Below are 19,173 nucleotides of genomic sequence, written 5' to 3'. Positions count from 1 at the left end.
GAAACAGATAAAGATCCCACAGTATGCTGTAACACTGATGGGGCAGCTCTACCAGAAACAGATGATCCCACAGTATGCTGAAACACTGATGGGGCAGCTCTACCAGAAACAGATGATCCCACAGTATGCTGTAACACTGATGGGGCAGCTCTACCAGAAACAGATGAAGATCCCACAGTATGCTGTAACACTGATGGGGCAGCTCTACCAGAAACAGATGATCCCACAGTATGCTGAAACACTGATGGGGCTGCTCTACCAGAAACAGATGATCCCACAGTATGCTGTAACACTGATGGGGCAGCTCTACCAGAAACAGATGAAAATCCCACAGTATGCTGAAACACTGATGGGGCAGCTCTACCAGAAACAGATGAAAATCCCACAGTATGCTGAAACACTGATGGGGCAGCTCTACCAGAAACAGATGATCCCACAGTATGCTGAAACACTGATGGGGCAGCTCTACCAGAAACAGATGAAGATCCCACAGTATGCTGTAACACTGATGGGGCAGCTCTACCAGAAACAGATGATCCCACAGTATGCTGAAACACTGATGGGGCTGCTCTACCAGAAACAGATGATCCCACAGTATGCTGTAACACTGATGGGGCAGCTCTACCAGAAACAGATGAAAATCCCACAGTATGCTGAAACACTGATGGGGCAGCTCTACCAGAAACAGATGAAAATCCCACAGTATGCTGAAACACTGATGGGGCAGCTCTACCAGAAACAGATGATCCCACAGTATGCTGAAACACTGATGGGGCAGCTCTACCAGAAACAGATGAAGATCCCACAGTATGCTGTAACACTGATGGGGCAGCTCTACCAGAAACAGATGAAGATCCCACAGTATGCTGTAACACTGATGGGGCTGTTCTACCAGAAACAGATGATCCCACAGTATGCTGTAACACTGATGGGGCAGCTCTACCAGAAACAGATGAAGATCCCACAGTATGCTGTAACACTGATGGGGCTGCTCTACCAGAAACAGATGATCCCACAGTATGCGGTAACTGATGGGGCTGCTCTACCAGAAACAGATGAAGATCCCACAGTATGCTGTAACACTGATGGGGCAGCTCTACCAGAAACAGATGATCCCACAGTATGCTGTAACACTGATGGGGCAGCTCTACCAGAAACAGATGAAGATCCCACAGTATGCTGTAACACTGATGGGGCTGCTCTACCAGAAACAGATGATCCCACAGTATGCTGTAACACTGATGGGGCAGCTCTACCAGAAACAGATGATCCCACAGTATGCTGTAACACTGATGGGGCTGCTCTACCAGAAACAGATGATCCCACAGTATGCTGTAACACTGATGGGGCAGCTCTACCAGAAACAGATGAAGATCCCACAGTATGCTGTAACACTGATGGGGCAGCTCTACCAGAAACAGATGAAGATCCCACAGTATGCTGTAACACTGATGGGGCTGCTCTACCAGAAACAGATGAAAATCCCACAGTATGCTGTAACACTGATGGGGCTGCTCTACCAGAAACAGATGAAAATCCCACAGTATGCTGTAACACTGATGGGGCTGCTCTACCAGAAACAGATGAAGATCCCACAGTATGCGGTAACTGATGGGGCTGTTCTACCAGAAACAGATGAAGGGACAGAGTTTGCAAAATTCCAGTCACTCCCCAAATTCCCAGGTTTTCTAGAAATCTCTGTTGGAAGTTTACTGGATTTCCTGCTTATTCCCTCCTGATTCCGGGAATCTTCCAACCAGTATTTTAGAAAAACCTGGGAATTTTGGCAAAGTTACTGGAATTGTGCAACCCTAATGGGGATAAAAATATCCAGCGGATCAAAGGTCAAAAGGAAACATCTCCACATGGACTCCCACAAGTTGTTCCTCATATTGTTTAACATAAGGAGGAAATCATCAGTATAGACAAGTATAAAGGCCTCATTGGAGAAAATTGGACATTCATTGGGTCATAACATCTGTTTGAGCCAGGGTTGGTGGGATGGCTTCATAGAGTACCAAACCAGTCTCCATCTATGACATGGACTGACTGCAGGGGGTTATTCATCTAAAAGGAAATGTCGGGGGATGCCTTGCCACAAATGCAGGCAACTGCTTGATATTCAAACCAAATGTGTGGAAAAAGCAGGTGAACTAGAAAGAATGAAGAATACAGTGATGGGAAAGAAAATAAATCGTCCACCCCTTGCATGATTGTAATAGGTCTCGGTCAGCTATGTACATCTGAATACATATTGTTTATTTATAGATGCTTCTCTCTAATATATTAATGTACAAAATATAGAATCTAAAATATCTGATAGGGTTTGGCGTTTTTGAGTCAAAATACAAAGTGTAAAATACAAAAAAGCTTTTCGTTGACATCAGTTGAAAGTGTCGTTAGTTAAAGCGTGTGTCTGTCTTATGTGCATGTATGTGTGGCTAGCTTATGTCTGTGTGTTTCTGCGTGCGTGCGTGCGTGCGTGCGTGTGTGTGTGTGTATGGGTACGTTTGTGTGTGTTTTTGCCGGTGTGTGTGTGTAGTGTAGAGCTCTGTAAACTCGCACTGAGCAGAGCAGTCTCACTGGTCGATCAAGTAGCCAGCCAAGTTAACATGGCCCACCAAGGCTCCCTACTAGAGATGAAACACACTGCTCCTTCCTCTCTGACCAACTCCAGTAAAGGGTTTGATAGATTGTGCTGGCTGGCAATGTTAGTATGTAGTGTACCCATGGTTTGGAGAATTGCAATATCTGTACCACTCAAGTGTACAAAGACAGCATACATGGACTGTAGGAACAAAAAACACTTTTTTTACACATATACTGTATGTGTATATATACACAGTACCAATCAAAAGTTTGGACAACTACTCATTCAAGAGTTGCTTCATTTTTACTATTTTCTACATTGTAGAATAATAGTGAAGACATCAAAACTATGAAATAACACATGGAACCATGTAGTAACCAGAAAAGTGTTCAAATCAAAATATATTTGAGATTCTTCAAAGTAGCCACCCTTTTTCCTTGATAGCTTTGCACACTCTTGGCATTCTCTCAAGCAGCTTCAAACCTGGAATGCATTTCAATTAACAGGTGTGCCTTGTTAAAAGTTAATTTGTGGAATTTCTTTCCTCCTTAATGTGTTTGAGCCAATCAGTTGTGTTGTGACAAGGTAGTGGTGGTATACCAAAGATTGCCCTATTTGGTAAAAGACCAAGTCCATATTATGGCAAGAACAGCTCAAATAAGCAAAGAGAAACGACAGTCAATCATTACTTTAAGACATGGTCAGTCAATATGGAAAATTTCAAGAACTTTGAACATTTCTTCAAGTGCAGTCGCAAAAACCATTAAGTGCTATGATGAAACTGGCTCTCATGAGCACCGCCACAGGAAAGGATGACCCAGAGTTACCTCTGCTGCAGAGGATAAGTTCATTAGTTACCAGCCTCAGAAATCGAGAATTAACTGCACCTCACAGAGTTCAAGTAAGACACATCTCAACATCAACTGTTCAGCGGAGTCAGGCCTTCATGTTTGAGTTGCTGCAAAGAAACCACTACTAAAGGACACCAATAATAAGAGACTTGCTTGGGCCAAGAAACATGAGCAATGGACATTAGACTGGTGGAAATCTGTCCTTTGGTCTGATGAGTCCAAATTGGAGGTTTTTGGTTCCAACTGCCATGTGTTTGTGAGACGCAGAGTAGGTGTACGGGTGATCTCCGCATGTGTGGATCCTATTTATTTAGAAGGCACACTTAACCAGCATGGCTACCACAGCATTCTGCAGCGATACGCCATCCCATTTGGTTTATGCTTAGTGTAACTATCATTTGTTTTTCAACAGGACAATGACCCAACACACCTCCAGGATGTGTAAGGGCTATTTTACCAAGAAGGAGAGTGATGGAGTGCTGCATCAGATGATCTGACCTCCACAATCACCCGACCTCAACCCAATTGAGATGGTTTGGGATGAGTTGGACTGCAGAGTGAAGGAAAAGCAGCCAACAAGTGCTCAGCATATGTGGGAACCCCTTCAAGGCTGTTGGAAAAGGATTCCTCGTGAAGGTGGTTGAGAGAATGCCAAGACTGTGCAAAGTTGTCATCAAGGCAAAGGGTGGCTACTTTGAAGAATCTAAAATATATTTTGATTTGTTTAACAATTTTTTGGTTACAACATGATTCCATGTGTGTTATTTCATAGTTTTGAAGTCTTCACTATTATTGTAAAATGTAGAAAATAGTAAAAATGAAGCACAAACTTTTAACTGGTACTGTATATACAGTGCATTCAGAAAGTATCATGACCCCTTCACTTCTTCCACATTTTGTTATGCTACAGCCTTATTCTAAAATTGGATTCAATAGTTTTCCCCCTCATCAATCTACACACAATAAGCCATTAGGACAAAGCAAAAAGCAGGTTTTATTAAATTTTTTGGGAAAATGGGAGTATCACATTTACATAAGTATTCCGACCCTTTTACTCAGCACTTTGTTGAAGCACCTTTGGCAGCGATTACAGCCTCAAGTCCTCTTGGGTATGATACTACAAACTTGGCACACCTATATTTGGGGAGTTTCTCCCATTTTTCTCAGCAGATCATCTCAAGCTCTGTCAGGTTGGATGGGGAACGTCGCTGCACAGCTATTTTCAGGTCTCCAGAGATGTTTGATCAGATTCAAGTCCGTGCTCTGGCTGGGCCACTCAAGGACATTCAGAGACTTGTCCCAAAGCCACTCCTTAGCTGTGTGCTTAAGGTCGTTGTCCTGTTGGAAGGTGAACCTTCGCACCAGTCTGAGGTCCTGAGTGCTCTGGACCAGGTTTTCATCAAGGATCTCTCTGTACTTTGCTCTGGTCATCTTTCCCTCGATCCTGAACAGTCTCCCAGTTGCTGCCGCTGAAAAACATCGCCACAGCATGATGCTGCCACCACCATGCTTCACCGTAGGGATGGTATTGGCCAGGTGATGAGCGGTGCCTGGTTTCCTCCAGGCATAACGCTTGGCATTCAGGCCAAAGAGTTCAATCTTGGTTTCATCAGACCAAAGGATATTTTTTCTCATGGTCTGAGAGTCCTTTAAGTGCCTTTTGACAGCCTGCTTGGAGTTTGACATGTGTTTTCTGTTTGGCCACTCTACCATGAAGGCCTGATTGGTGGAGTTCTGCAGAGATGGTTGTCCTTCTGGAAGGTTCTCTCATCTCCGCAGATGAACTCTGGAGCTCTGTCAGAGTGACCATCGGGTTCTTGGTCACCTCCCTGACCAAGGGCCTTCTACCCCGATTGCTCAGTTTGGCTGGGCAGCCAGCTCCTGGAAGAGTCTTGGTGGTCCCAAACTTCTTCCATTTAAGAATGATGGAGGCCACAGTGTTCTTGGGGACCTTCAATGCTGCAGAAATGTTTTGGTACCCTTCCCCAGATCTCTGCCTTGACACAACCTGTCTTGGAGTTCTACGGACAATTCCTTCAACCTCATGGCTTGGGTTTTGCTCTGACATGCACTGTCAACTGTGTACCTTTCCAAATCAGGTCCAATCAATTGGATTTACCACAGGTGGACTCCAATCAAGTTGTAGAAACATCAAGGATGATCAATGGAAACAGGATTTACCTGAGCTCAAGGGTCTGAATACTTATGTAAATAAGGTATGTCCATTTTTTTTGTTGCTAACATTTCTAAAAACCTGGTTTCGCTTTGTCATTATGGGGTATTGTGTGTAGACTGATGAGGAAATGTTTTTATTTAATCCATTTTAGAAAAATTTGGAAAAAGTGAAGGGGCCTGAATACTTTCCGAATGTTTTACTTGTAAATATGGGTTTCAGTGTCTTCATGTAGGTTTTGTTTAGAGCGACTTGGATCTTTCAGCAGAATGTCTATGAAGACACACATAGTGGATCGATTTCCTCAGAAAAACTTAGATCTACAGTACTGCGAGATGATTGGCTCTTAGCCGTTCCTTAACTCACACTATGACCTATAGAAATAAGACCGTGAGAGAATGCTGCTGTCACAATGTGTCTATGTCTGCTGTAGTCTGATGGGAATTCTTTGGTCTCTTCAGCGAACACAGGCCCTCTAAGCTCCTCCCTGTCTCTTTCCCCCAATCCGAGAGGAGGCTGGGTGGGGTCTCCTTCACTCTGGTCAAATCGGAGGCTGACCTCTGCAGGTAGGGACGAGATAAACCTAGGAAAAGGGGTGTTGGCGGTGGGCAGTCAGTTCCCCAAGCTAACATAGGTCCATAAGCCTGCTCGTCAAAGACTTGGGGGGGGTCAGCCCCTTTTAGTCCAATCACCCCTCTCCTCTCAGCCTTTTCCTGCACCAGTGTCAGTCTGTTACTGGGGCTGCTTCTGAATAGGCTGTGTCTGAAATGGCACCCTATTTCCTATATAGTGCACTACTTTTGAACAAAGCCCTATGTCCCTGGCCAAAAGTAGTGCACTCTACAGGGAATAGGTTTCCATTTGGGACACAGCCTGAGTGTTAACTTCTGGGAGGTCCTCCAGTGAGGAAGTAGGTCTGCATTTCTCCTTTACCCTTCACCTTGACCAGGCCTCGGCACTCTAGTGTGTAGTTATAGGAGTTCAGCACGTTGTACAGGTCTGAGGTCACCTGGTGAGAGGAAGGAGAGAGGAAGGAGAGAGAGAGGAAAAGAAAAGTGGGAAAGTAAGTAGTCATAAAGTCACACAGAGGATAGCAGTGTTCACATATCTTGATCATAAGCACACTGCCTGCCATTTCATTCAATGATAATATTCTAAAAGAGCGACACAAGGTTAAAAAAAGAGTGCACACTGCAAGTTATGCTTCCATGTGCTTAATTGACAATGTTTTGACCCTTAGGTCATAGTTATAATAAAGTCACAATAGAAATCCTTAGTGTGTTATCAGTTTCTTCTGTGCTGTGTCTGAGTTACCTGGATCCGCTCAGGTACACCAGTGCTGTCCATGCGGCTGGCCACGTTGACTGTATTCCCCCAGATATCATATTGGGGCTTCCTGGCCCCGATCACCCCAGCCACCACTGGACCCATGTTCAGACCTGTACCGGTGGACAGGGATATAGTTCAGCATGTTTTTAACAATATATACAGTATGTTCAATATAAATTTTTTATCGGTCAGCAGAGTTTTTCCTGGTGCGGTGACATTTTTTCCATGACTTATAGATTTTGTGAGGCACTACTGCTTAAGGATATCGTTCTTCTCATGAATTCACATCAAAATGAACAAAGCAACAAAATGATCTTTCCCATAGGCAGCTTTACCGATCTTCATCTTGAAGTTATTGAAGGAGTGTTCGTTGATGTACTTCATCTGATCCATGAGTCTCATGGCGTAGTCTGCCAGGGCTCTGATGTGTGAGCGGCCTTCTTTGTCGTAGGTGGAGTCGTTGAGGCCAGAAGCTGCCATGTAGGTACTGCCGATGGTCTTTATCTTCTCCAGCTGGCGGAACTGGTCCTCACTGATGATCTGGGGGGAGAGGAGGACAATACAGAAGTGAGAGAAAGACATTTACTAGTTAGTTTACTTGGGTTAATAGCATTGAGATTGTTAGCTCTATTTCAACATAACAGGGTCCAATAATAGTCTCTATTACCAATACTGTAGTTATATTAGGAGTAAGGTGACAGAAAATATGGTCAGCGTAAACACACACACACACACACACACACACACACACAGAGAGCGATAAAGGCCCCTCTCACCTTGTCAAATTCTGTGATTAATCTCAATGAGCAGGTGGACACTCCACTCCCTCTCTTCATCTCTCCTCCCCATCCTCACAACTCTACTCCCCATCCTCATACATCTATCCTCCTCCTCATCCTCCTCATACATCTATTCTCCTCCTCATCCTCATACATCTATTCTCCTCCTCATCCTCATACATCTATTCTCCTCCTCATCCTCATACCTCTATCCTCCTCCTCATACCTCTATCCTCCTCCCCATCCTCATACCTCTATCCTCCTCCTCATCCTCATACCTCTATCCTCCTCCTCATACCTCTATCCTCCTCCCCATCCTCATACATCTATTCTCCTCCTCATCCTCATACCTCTATCCTCCTCCCCATCCTCATACCTCTATCCTCCTCCTCATACCTCTATCCTCCTCCCCATCCTCATACAGCTATTCTCCTCCTCATACCTCTATCCTCCTCCTCATACCTCTATCCTCCTCCCCATCCTCATACCTCTATCCTCCTCCCCATCCTCATACCTCTATCCTCCTCCTCATACCTCTATCCTCCTCCCCATCCTCATACCTCTATCCTCCTCCCCATCCTCATACCTCTATCCTCCTCCTCATACCTCTATCCTCCTCCCCATCCTCATACCTCTATCCTCATACCTCTATCCTCCTCCCCATCCTCATACCTCTATCCTCCTCCCCCATCCTCATACCCCTCTCCTCCTTCCCCATCCCCCTCTCCTCCCATTCTCATCTCTTTCTCTCCTCCCCCATTCTCATACCTCTCTCTCCCCACTCCCTCCTCACCTCGTCAAAGTCTGCAATGATCTCGTTGAGCAGCCTGAGACACTCCACTCCCTCGTTGTTGGCCTCCAGCTCTATGTAGAACTCAGAGAAGTTGGAGATGGAGGCGAACATGACGGCCACACACTCACAGGACTGGTAATAGAGCTCGTCGTTCCGACGCTCTCGCGCCAGGAAGTGAGCAGCCACATCTTTGGGGAGGATGTTGTGGAGGAGGCGACGGTTGTAAGCCTGTAGCTCCTCCATCTCCTCCTTTTCTTCTGTGGCCTGGAGGGAGAGAGGGAGGGGGTCAAGGAGGTATCAATGACCTTGGATGGCACACACACACACACACACCTACCTGTAGTTTCCAGAGAAAGTCGAGTCTGGCTGTGGACTCCACCTGCTGGGCGTGTAGATACAAAGCCAAGACGAAGACAGTGATGACCACGGGAGTCATGATCTTCAGAGGGACCTTAGAGTCCATCACACAGCTGGACAGATACCAAAGATCAACTACAGGCCTGAGGCCACCGCACTCTTTAATCTATGTTATTCAATAACGCTAGATACTACATACCATTACTAAACAATATACAAGGTCACAACACTGTTTATCAATGTTATCGAACTACCTGAGGCATATGAAGTGCCAGGAAGATCTACAGGACGCATTGAAGCTACAGTATATTGGATACAATTGATCTCAATCAATTTGTGCGTTTCAATTTGTTTCCATTGGTTTAATAGTGTTAAGCTACATAAATCTCACCTTGTTCCATTTATGTGCTCACTGTGAAGAGAAAACAAAGAAAGAACATTTTAGGGAGAGAGGCAACTGAACCCTCCACTCCATCTGAAGACGGATAACCGTAGACAGGACAGGACCTGACCTGACCTATCCAACAGTCATCCATTACATGAAGTAAACGCACCACTAAACTCAGGACAGGTTTTCATTTAAGTCTGCTGCTTGTCGTGAATAAATAGCATGGGTTAGAGCAAAGCATCAGTCCACCCATCAATACCTTTCACCTCAATCTAACATTTATCTACTGGGCAATTTACACAAGCCAGAGTTGTTCTCGTCCATCATATCTAAAGCTAGGTGTACATCAGTAAACAAACGTGAGACATCCGGCACGTTACTGCTTCGCTCTGAAGAACATTAGCATAAAATACTCTTGACTCATCGGTTATATTTTTTTCTTTCATGACTTTATGTTTTGTACCTTGCTGTACCTGCATGTTAATGGGTGTTCGAAACTACTCACATAGCATTGGCCATGACCAGCAGGTCTACGTTGTCGAACAGGTTGACCTCTGGCACCTCCATGATGAGGATGTAGAAGATCTCGATGAAGAGCATGAGTAAGAGTTTACCTATACTGCTGACCTGTAGGAAAACTGAGCTGGCCAGCAGGGTCAACAACACACAGGAAGAGAAGTACTACAGCGTGAGAGAGGGAGGTTGGAGAAAGAGAGAGAGAGAGAGAGGGTGGGTGGAGGGGGACAGGGAGGGAGAGAAGGGGGAGGGGCGAGGGAGACAGAAAGAGAGAGAGAGATGTCAAACATTTGCAAATGTTTTAGCATTACCATTGTGAAATGTATTGGCCACTTCTGGCATATAATCAGTACAGTGAGAATGACTGCTCAAGCCTAGCTTCTTCTATTTATATTTTTATGTTTTTTTTACACACACACACACACCTCAGGGAAGTTGCAGTTGGGTGAGGGGCTGCCACAGAAGCCGTCCAGTGATTCGAGGGTGTAGTTGAGGCTGCGTGCATGGCAGGCGTTCACACTGCTGCGACTGATGTTCAGTTCCCAGCTCAGACACTCCCTCAGGTCTCCAGTACTGCAGGTGAACTAGGGGGCAGAGGACAGAGGTCAAAGGGGGTTCACATAATTATGAATGAAAATTGGGTAGTGTTTAGTAGGCACAAAATGTCTGAACTTCTGTCCAATAATAAATACTTTTTGTTTTCCGTTGCAAAACGTTCTGCTACGAAGTGCCCTAATGAACACAACCCTGGAGACTTTACATAGGATGACCACAGATGTCAGAAAGTCATTAATGTAAGCTTTGAGGGTTTACCCCTTCAAATGATCTGTGCAACCATTTGGAGTGGAGGCTCAGGGACTTACGATGTTGATGAAGGCAGAGAGAAAGACCAGGAGGATGGTGAAGACTCCCACCAGGGTGCTGTTGAGTCTGGACTGGACTATCATCTTGGACAGAGTCTGTAGAGGCACCGGGAAAAACTGTCCCCAGGGGAGGGGGGGGGGGTATGGTTAGTAGGTCAGTCTCAAGTAATTTTGGGTTACTAGAGAGCATTATGTTTGTATCCTACAGCCAACAATCCCAGCTATGACTATGGGTGCCATTTGACACATGCTGGTAGAAGTGATACCTACCCCTTTCCCACAAAACCAGACTCCTTGCAATGCCAGGATCAAGCATGCAGCATTTTCGACATGTAAACAATGTGATTTGACTTGTTTCATAATGGTAGTCTAGACTGGTAGATCCACCAGTTAGGTTCCTTTTGAGTAGTGTGACTTGGGGAAGAAAAAAATGATAATGAAGAGCACATGTTCAACTTAATAAAAATGGCTATAGTAGGTGCCTATTAAGTGCCAAATAAAGTAACAATGTTGATGTAAAAAAAAAATGGCCAAAAAGAGTAGAACCAGCTCACCTCACTAGGATTTTTCTTTTAGATGTTCAATGTTTCTTTTGAAAAAGGTATTTAAAAATGAATAGTTTCACATATTAAAATGAGAGTTCTGTTCACGTAACAGGGTTGGCCTTCAAATGAAGGACAGTTTTTTTTCTTTCTTAAAATGAAATCACTAATCACATGAAAAATAATAATCTTCAGAAATGACTGTCAAAGCAACCAAATAACTAGGGCTTTACAATGAAACTTGGAGAAATGTTTGGGGTTTAGTGGGTTAAAATCATAGACATCACAGAGGATGTACAGAGGGACATGTCAAAATGCTGAATTTTGGCACTTTAGTAAGTCTTTTCATTATTAAAAATCAGATTTATAAAATTTTTCATGTGGTCTATATAACAGGCTTTTAAAATTCAATATTGGTGCACAATTTCTCCTTAAAATATTAAAGGGATGCAAAACGCACTGATTTGGTGGATCGCATTTGACCTGGGGAGTTACAAAGAATCCTCTTTGGAATTCTCAACCCCTCCCTTTTCCAAAGCTTACAATGACAATATTCATCACAAATCCCTCAACTACAGAAGATCAAGTGCCTCTTCTTCTTCTTGTTTCCAATATGATTTTGGGGCCTATTTCATTCCCCCCAAGCCGGCCATCTCCCAATGAGGAGACAGCAGGAAATGAAATACCCAGAGGGCCCTCCAGGAACAACAACAACAGCTATAACATCATCAGATCGCTGCCGTCGATCACAAATGTCCCCAACTGACAAACAGTAACACCCCTAATGTGAGTTTACATCCATGTTAATCTTTCGCCCAATTACATGCCAGTTCCTTTCTAGATACCTCACTGAGCAATCTGACTCTGTCTCTACAGGGGACTGCTGCTCTCAGGGACGGAAAAATCAATACCATCCACCTCGCAGGTTTACCTGCTGTGTGTTCTACCCTGTCATGCTGTGAAACCAGACATGTTATAGGGGCACCAGGTAGCCCAGAGGTTAAGAGTATGGGGCCAGTAAGTGAAAGGTCGCTGGTTTGAATCCCTGAGCCAACTAGGTGAAAAATATGTTGACGTGCTGTTGAGCAAGGCACTTGTCGGCGCCTGTCAGTTGCTCTGGATAAGAGCACCGACTATATTGTAAATGTATACTGCATGATACAACATTCCTAGACAGCCACAGAGACGCGTCAGGCTAAGGGATAGAGCTATGTGGGTATTGGATGGATGGATGGATGGATGGATGGATGGATGGATGGATGGATGGATGGATGGATGGGCAGTGCTGTTGCCCATTGTGGTATGGACATTGATGTCATGGTATGCATAGGCTTCGGGAACACAAACACATTCCCTGGAAAACATAAGTACTCAAATCAAATAAAATTTTATTGATAACTTACACATGGTTAGCAGATGTTATTGCGAGTGTAGCGAAATGCTTATGCTTCTAGAGCCAACAGTGCAGCAGTATCTAACAGGTAATATCTAACAATTCCACATCAAAACCTAATATCTAACAAATTCCACAACAAAACCTAATACACACAATCTAGTAAAGGAATGGGATAAGAATATATAAGTATAAAATATATGGATGAGCCGTGACAGAGCGGCTAAGATGCAATAGATAGTGAAAGATACAGTATATGTTATATACAGTTGAAGTCGGAAGTTTACATACACCTTAGCCAAATACATTTAAACTCAGTTTTTCACAACTCCTGACATTTAATCCAAGTAAAAATTCTCTGTCTTAAGTCAGTTAGGATCACCACTTTATTTTAAGAATGTGAAATGTCAGAATAATAGTAGAGAGAATGATTTATTTCAGCTTTTATTTCTTTCACCACATTCCCAGTGGGTCAGAAGTTTACATACACTCAATCAGTATTTGGTAGCATTGCCTTTAAATTGTTTAACTTGGGTCAAATGTTTTGGGGAGCCTTCCACAAGCTTCCCACAATAAGTTGGGTGAATTTTGGCCCATTCCTCCTGACAGAGCTGGTGTAACTGAGTCAGGTTTGTAGGCCTCCTTGCTCGCACATGCTTTTTCAGTTCTGCCCACAAATGGTCTATAGGATTGAGGTCAGGGCTTAGTGTTGGCCACTCCAATATCTTGACTTTGTTGTTCTTAAGCCATTTTGCCACAACTTTGGAAATATGCTTGGGGTCATTGTCCATTTAGAAGACCCATTTGCGACCAAGTTTTAACTTCCTGACTGATGTCTTGAGATGTTGCTTCAATATATCCACATAATTGCCCTTCCTCATGATGCCATCTATTTTGTGAAGTGCACCAGTCCCTCCTGCAGCAAAGCACCCCCACAACATGATGCTGCCACCCCCATGCTTCATGGTTGGGATGGTGTTCTTCGGCTTGCAAGCATCCCCTTTTTTCCTCCAAACAGAACGATGGTCATTATGACCAAACAGTTGTATTTTTGTTCATCAGACCAGAGGACATTTCTCAACAAAGTACAATCTTTGTTCCAATGTGCAGTTGCAAACCGAAGTCTGGCTTTTTTATGCCGGTTTTGAAGCAGTGGCTTCTTCCTTGCTGAGCGGCCTTTCAGGTTATGTCGATATAGGACTCGTTTTACTGTGGATATATATACTTTTGTACCTGTTTCCCCCAGCATCTTCACAAGGTCCTTTGCTGTTGTTCTGGGATTGATTTGCACTTTTCGCACTAAAGTACGTTCATCTCTAGGAGACAGAACGCGTCTCTTTCATAAGTGGTATGACGGCTGTGTGGTCCCATGGTGTTTATACTTGCATACTATTGTTTGTACAGATGAACATGGTACCTTCAGGTGTTTGGAAAGGATGAACCAGACTTGTGGAGATCTACAATTTTTCTTCTGAGGTCTTGGCTGATTTCTTTTGATTTTCCCATGATGTCAAGCAAAGAGGCACTGAGTTTGAAGGTAGGCCTTGAAATACATCCACAGGTATACCTCCAATTGTCTCAAATTATGTCAATTAACCTAACAGAAGCATCTAAAGCATGACATAATTTTCTGGAATTTTCCAAGCTGTTTAAAGGCACAATCAACTTAGTGTATGTAAACTTCTGACCCACTGGAATTGTGATACAGTGAATTATAAGTGAAATAATCTGTCTGTAAACAATTTTTGGAAAAATTACTTGTGTCATGCACAAAGTAGATTTACATTTACATTTAAGTCATTTAGCAGACGCTCTTATCCAGAGCGACTTACAAATTGGTGCATTCACCTATAATATCCAGTAGAACAACCACTTTACAATAGTGCATCTAAATCATTTTAAAGGGGGGGGGGGTTAGAAGGATTACTTTATCCTATCCCAGGTATTCCTTAAAGAGGTGGGGTTTCAGGTGTCTCCGGAAGGTGGTGATTGACTCCGCTGTCCTGGCATCGTGAGGGAGATTGTTCCACCATTGGGGTGTCCTAACCGACTTGCCAAAACTATAGTTTGTTAACAAGAAATTTGTGGAGTGGTTGAAAAATGAGTTAATGACTCCAACCTAAGTGGATGTAAACTTCCGACTTCAACTGTACATATGAGATGAGTGATGCGAGATATGTAAACATTATTAAAGTGGCATTATTAAAGTGGCTAGTGATCCATTTATTAAAGTGGCCAATACTATCAAGTCTGTAGGGGCCGTCTCTGTCACGGCCCCTCCTCTGCAGTGCAAGGGCGGTTCCTCCTGCAGGCAGAGGAGGGTCGTTAGTGATTGGAGCCACCTGGGCTCAGGGTATTTAAACCTGCTGCTTCACTAACCACTCTCTCTCTCCCTGCTCCTCCAGGTATGATCCTCTTTTGTTTGTTCCTTTGTAGGTTTATTTAGTTTCCATTCAGTCATGTTCCCACACACAGATTCATGCATCCATGCACTTTACCTACACCCTACATTATGACATTTCCACACCTCATTCCTTTTTCTTTGTTTAAAATTAATTGTTTTTTGTTTACAATAAAGAACCTTTTGATTGGCCTATACCTGTTGTTCATGTCCCCTCATTTTTGCCACAGGCTATGAGCCGGCCTGTGACAGTAGGCAGCCGCCTCTCTGTGCTAGTGGTGGCTGTTTAACAATCTTATGGCCTTGAGATTGAAAAATAGCTTCTATCTGTCCCAGCTTTGATGCACCTGTACTGACCTCGCCTTCTGGATGGAAGCGGGGTGAACAGGCAGTGGCTCGGGTGGTTATTGTCCTTGATGATCTTTTTTGCCTTCCTGTGACGGGTGTTGTAGGTGTCCTGGAGGGCAGGTAGGGCAGGTAGTTTGCCCCCGGTGATGCGTTGGGCAGACGGCACCACCCTCTGGAGAGCCCTGCGGTTGTGGGTGGTGCAGTTGCCATACCAGGTGGTGATTCAGCCTGACAGGATGCTCTCAATTGTGCCCCTGTAAAGGTTAGTGAGGGTTTTCGGTGACAAGGCACACTTTTTCAGCCTCCTGAGGTTGAAGAGGCGCTGTTGCGCCTTCTTCACCACACTGTCTGTGTGAGTGGACCATTTCAGTTTGTCGGTGATATGTACACCGAGGAACTTAAAACTTTCCAACTTCTCTACTACTGTCCCGTGGATGGGGGGGGGGGGTGTTCCCTTTGCTGTTTCCTGAAGTCCATGATCATCACTTTTGTTTTGCTGACATTGAGTGAGAGGTTATTTTCCTGACACCAAACTCTCTGAGGGCCCTCACCTCCTCCCTGTAGGCCGTCTCGTCGTTGTTGGTAATCAAGCCTACCACTGTAGTGTCGTCTGCAAACTTGATGATTGAGTTGGAGGTGTGCATGGCCACGCAGTCGTGGGTGAACAGGGAGTACAGGAGGGGGCTTGTGGGGCCGCAGTGTTGAGGTACAGCGAAGTGGAGATGTTGTTTGCTACCTTCACCACCGGGGGGTGCCCCGTCAGGAAGTCCAGGACCCAGTTGCACTGGGCAGGTTCGAGACCCAGGGTCTCAAGCTTAATGATGAGCTTGGAGGGTACTATGGTGTGGAATGCTGAGCTATAGTCAATTAACAGCATTCTTACATAGGTATTCCTCTTATCCAGATGGGATAGGGCAGTGTACAGTGTGATGGCGATTGCATCGTCTGTGGATCTATTGGGACGGTAAGCAAATTGGAGTGGGTCTAGGGTGTCAGGTAGGGTGGAGGTGATATGATCCTTGACTAGTCTCTCAAAGCACTTCATGATGACAGAAGTGAGTGCTACGGGGCGATAGTCATTTCGTTCAGTTACCTTAACTATCCTGGGAACAGGAACAATGGTGGCCATCTTGAAGCATGTGCGGACAACAGACTGGGATAGGGATTGATTGAATATGTCCGTAAACACACCAACCAGCTGGTCTGTGCATGCTCTGAGGACGTGGCTAAGGATGCCGTCTGGGCCGGCAGCCTTGCGAGGATTAACACGTTTAAATGTTTTACTCACGTCAGCCACGGAGAAGGAGAGCCCACAGTCTTTGGTAGCGGGCCGTGTTGGTGGCACGGTATTGTCCTCAAAGCGAGCAAAAAAGTTGTTTAATTTGTTTGGGAGCAAGACGTCGATGTCCACGACGGGCCTGGTTTTCTTTTTGCAATGATTGCCTGTAGACCCTGCCACATACGTCTCGTGTCTGAGCTGTTGAATAGCAACTCCACTTTGTCTCTATACTGATGCTTTGCTTGTTTGATTTCCTTACAGAGGGAATAACTACACTGTTTGTATTCGGCCATGTTTCCAGTCGCCTTGCCATGGTTAAATGTGGAGGTACGTACTTTCAGTTTTGCGCGAATGCTGCCATCAATCCACGGTTACTCACCCCAATGCAGGAGTAGACTGCTGAGACAAACATGACAGCCACCAGGATGATCAGACAGGTGGTGTAGAACCCAATCATCAGAATGGAGCTGAGGAGAGAGAGAAGTAATACCAGTAAATATATCTTAGTGAGAGAAAAGGATTGAGGAAGAGGGGATAAGTAAAAGGGAATGTTAAAGAAAATATTCATAAGGAGAAAGAAAGGGAGTGAGAGAAATATATGGGAAGGAGGGACACCCTTGAGGGGCATCCTTGAGAATGAACAAACAGCCAGCAGGCCCCCTGGTAGAGGAGAGGAACAGTGGTGACGGAACGTCTGGGCCTGTCTTGGACTGCCTCTCCTGGGTCCCCTGTCTCAGGTACCAGCCTCATCTAGATCCTATTTGTCTCCTCAACTCATCCCCAAAGCCCTGCCCTCAGTCCCAAAGCCCCGTCCTCAGTCCAAAAAGAGCTAGGGCTCCAAGTTGTGAATCATATACAACAAAAAAATTGCACCAAAGAAAACAAGTGAAAGACAAAACAGTGCAGATAAAAACCAGGTAAAAATGGTGTGCAGGTGAGGTTGGAAGCCAAAAAGGGCTTATATTAAAACCACACCACAAAACCAATATACAAATATGTACAAAAAAAAAGTTTGTTCAATAAGTTAAACAAAGAGAGAGAGTGTGTGTGTGTGTGAGAGCTTTAGGTTACATGGAGGGGATGACTAGGTAGTTTGGTTCATCAGGCTGACCTCTAGTCTATGTTTGAAGTTATTGCGGAATAATGATATTTTGGCAATGTGAAGATAGGAATTCCAGAGCATGGAACCTCTGTATCTACTAGAGAATTAACTATGTGAGGTGCGACAGTGGGGAGGGTGAAGGTTATGCCAGTGTCTTGTGTTGTATGCATGGATTATGGAATTAACCTGGTATAATCTTTTGAATCCATTGATTTGAAGTGTTTAGGTAGGCTGTCTGAAAGGTATGAGTATCTGTCGATGAAGGTGCATCATTGAGTGTATTCATGTTGTAGATAGACAATATATTGAGTTTCTCAAACATGGGGCAGATGGAGCCAAGTAGTTAGAGGAGGTGGCTAGTCTTGCGAATATATTTTGTGTGTTGAGTAATTTGTGTAGGTAGGAAGCATATGTACTGGCCAGACAATATTGCAGTAAATGAGATATGGGTAAATGAAGCTGTATTATAAACTGGGGGGTTCGAGCCCTGAATGCTGATTGGCTGACAGCCGTGGTATATCAGACCGTATACCACGAGTTTGACAAAGCATTTATTTTTACTGCTCTAATTATGTTGGTAATCAGTTTATAAAAGCAATAAGGCACCTCAAGGGTATGTGGTATATGGCCAATATACCACGGCTAAGGTCTGTTCTTAGGCACAATGCAACGCGTCATTGGGCTAGGAAACAAGCCTGATGAACCAAACCATTTATCTTTCTGATGACACCAACAGACCTCACCACTTTGCTGCAGACAAAGTGAATGTGATTTTTCCAGGACAACTTTTCATCAACTAGGACACCTAGGAATGCAGTGAATGAAACCTGGTCCATTTCATTCTGACCAATTGAGATTATGGCTCTTTTTTCCTCCTTTTTCCTTCTTTTTTTTTTACAATATTTCTTATTCTTACCAGTGAGTACAATGAAGTCCAATTGTTTTACATTTAAAGATAATTTCCTTATCTTAAACCATTCAGAAAACGTGGCCATGCCTTTGTTGGCATCATTTATTAGTGAATCGAAAGTGGTGTGTGATAAAATCAAGTTGGTATCATCAGCAAAAAGAATGGGAAGTACGGTAGAAGACACAGCAGCAAGGTCATTCATATAGACTAGAAACAACAAAGGTCCAAGGATCGAACCCTGTGGAACGTCATAGCATATCTTGGCCCTGGTAGGTACACAACTTATTTGCATATACAAATTGTTCTCTATCATTAACATAATTATACAGCCATTTACATCTATAATTATGAAAACTGTAATACTGCAATTTAGCAAGTTATATTTCATGATCAACCATGTCAAACGCTTTGGATGAATCCAGAAAGATGCCAAGAGCGTATTCATTGTTATTCAGGGCTGTAAAGATTTTATACAAAAGTTGTAAAAGAGCAATACATTTTTATCCTTGTTGGTGCTCATATAGAATACAGTGTTTGTTTAAATGTTTCAACATTCTTT

At 44.0% G+C, this 19,173-nt stretch overlaps 1 protein-coding gene across 1 annotated transcript in view; it reads right to left on the bottom strand.

Moving 5' to 3' along the window:
• Positions 1-5,742: 5,742 nt before the first annotated feature.
• adcy5 (adenylate cyclase 5) overlaps positions 5,743-19,173 on the bottom strand; it is a 156,590-nt gene continuing 143,159 nt past the window's right edge. Inside the window, exons 12-21 of the mRNA XM_029702381.1 lie at positions 16,982-17,069; positions 10,640-10,756; positions 10,202-10,360; positions 9,766-9,941; positions 9,264-9,284; positions 8,853-8,985; positions 8,516-8,779; positions 7,279-7,483; positions 6,929-7,053; positions 5,743-6,623 (exon numbers count right to left, since the gene is read on the bottom strand). Of these exons, the coding sequence (XP_029558241.1) occupies positions 6,495-6,623; positions 6,929-7,053; positions 7,279-7,483; positions 8,516-8,779; positions 8,853-8,985; positions 9,264-9,284; positions 9,766-9,941; positions 10,202-10,360; positions 10,640-10,756; positions 16,982-17,069 (1,417 nt within the window). The 3' untranslated portion in view covers positions 5,743-6,494. The remainder of the gene's footprint in view (positions 6,624-6,928; positions 7,054-7,278; positions 7,484-8,515; positions 8,780-8,852; positions 8,986-9,263; positions 9,285-9,765; positions 9,942-10,201; positions 10,361-10,639; positions 10,757-16,981; positions 17,070-19,173) is intronic.

The sequence above is a fragment of the Salmo trutta genome, chromosome 20 (genome assembly GCF_901001165.1).
Source record: "Salmo trutta chromosome 20, fSalTru1.1, whole genome shotgun sequence".
NCBI lineage: Eukaryota > Metazoa > Chordata > Actinopteri > Salmoniformes > Salmonidae > Salmo > Salmo trutta.
The sequence above is the reverse complement of the archived record's forward strand: the minus strand, read 5'-3'. Positions and strand labels throughout refer to the sequence as shown.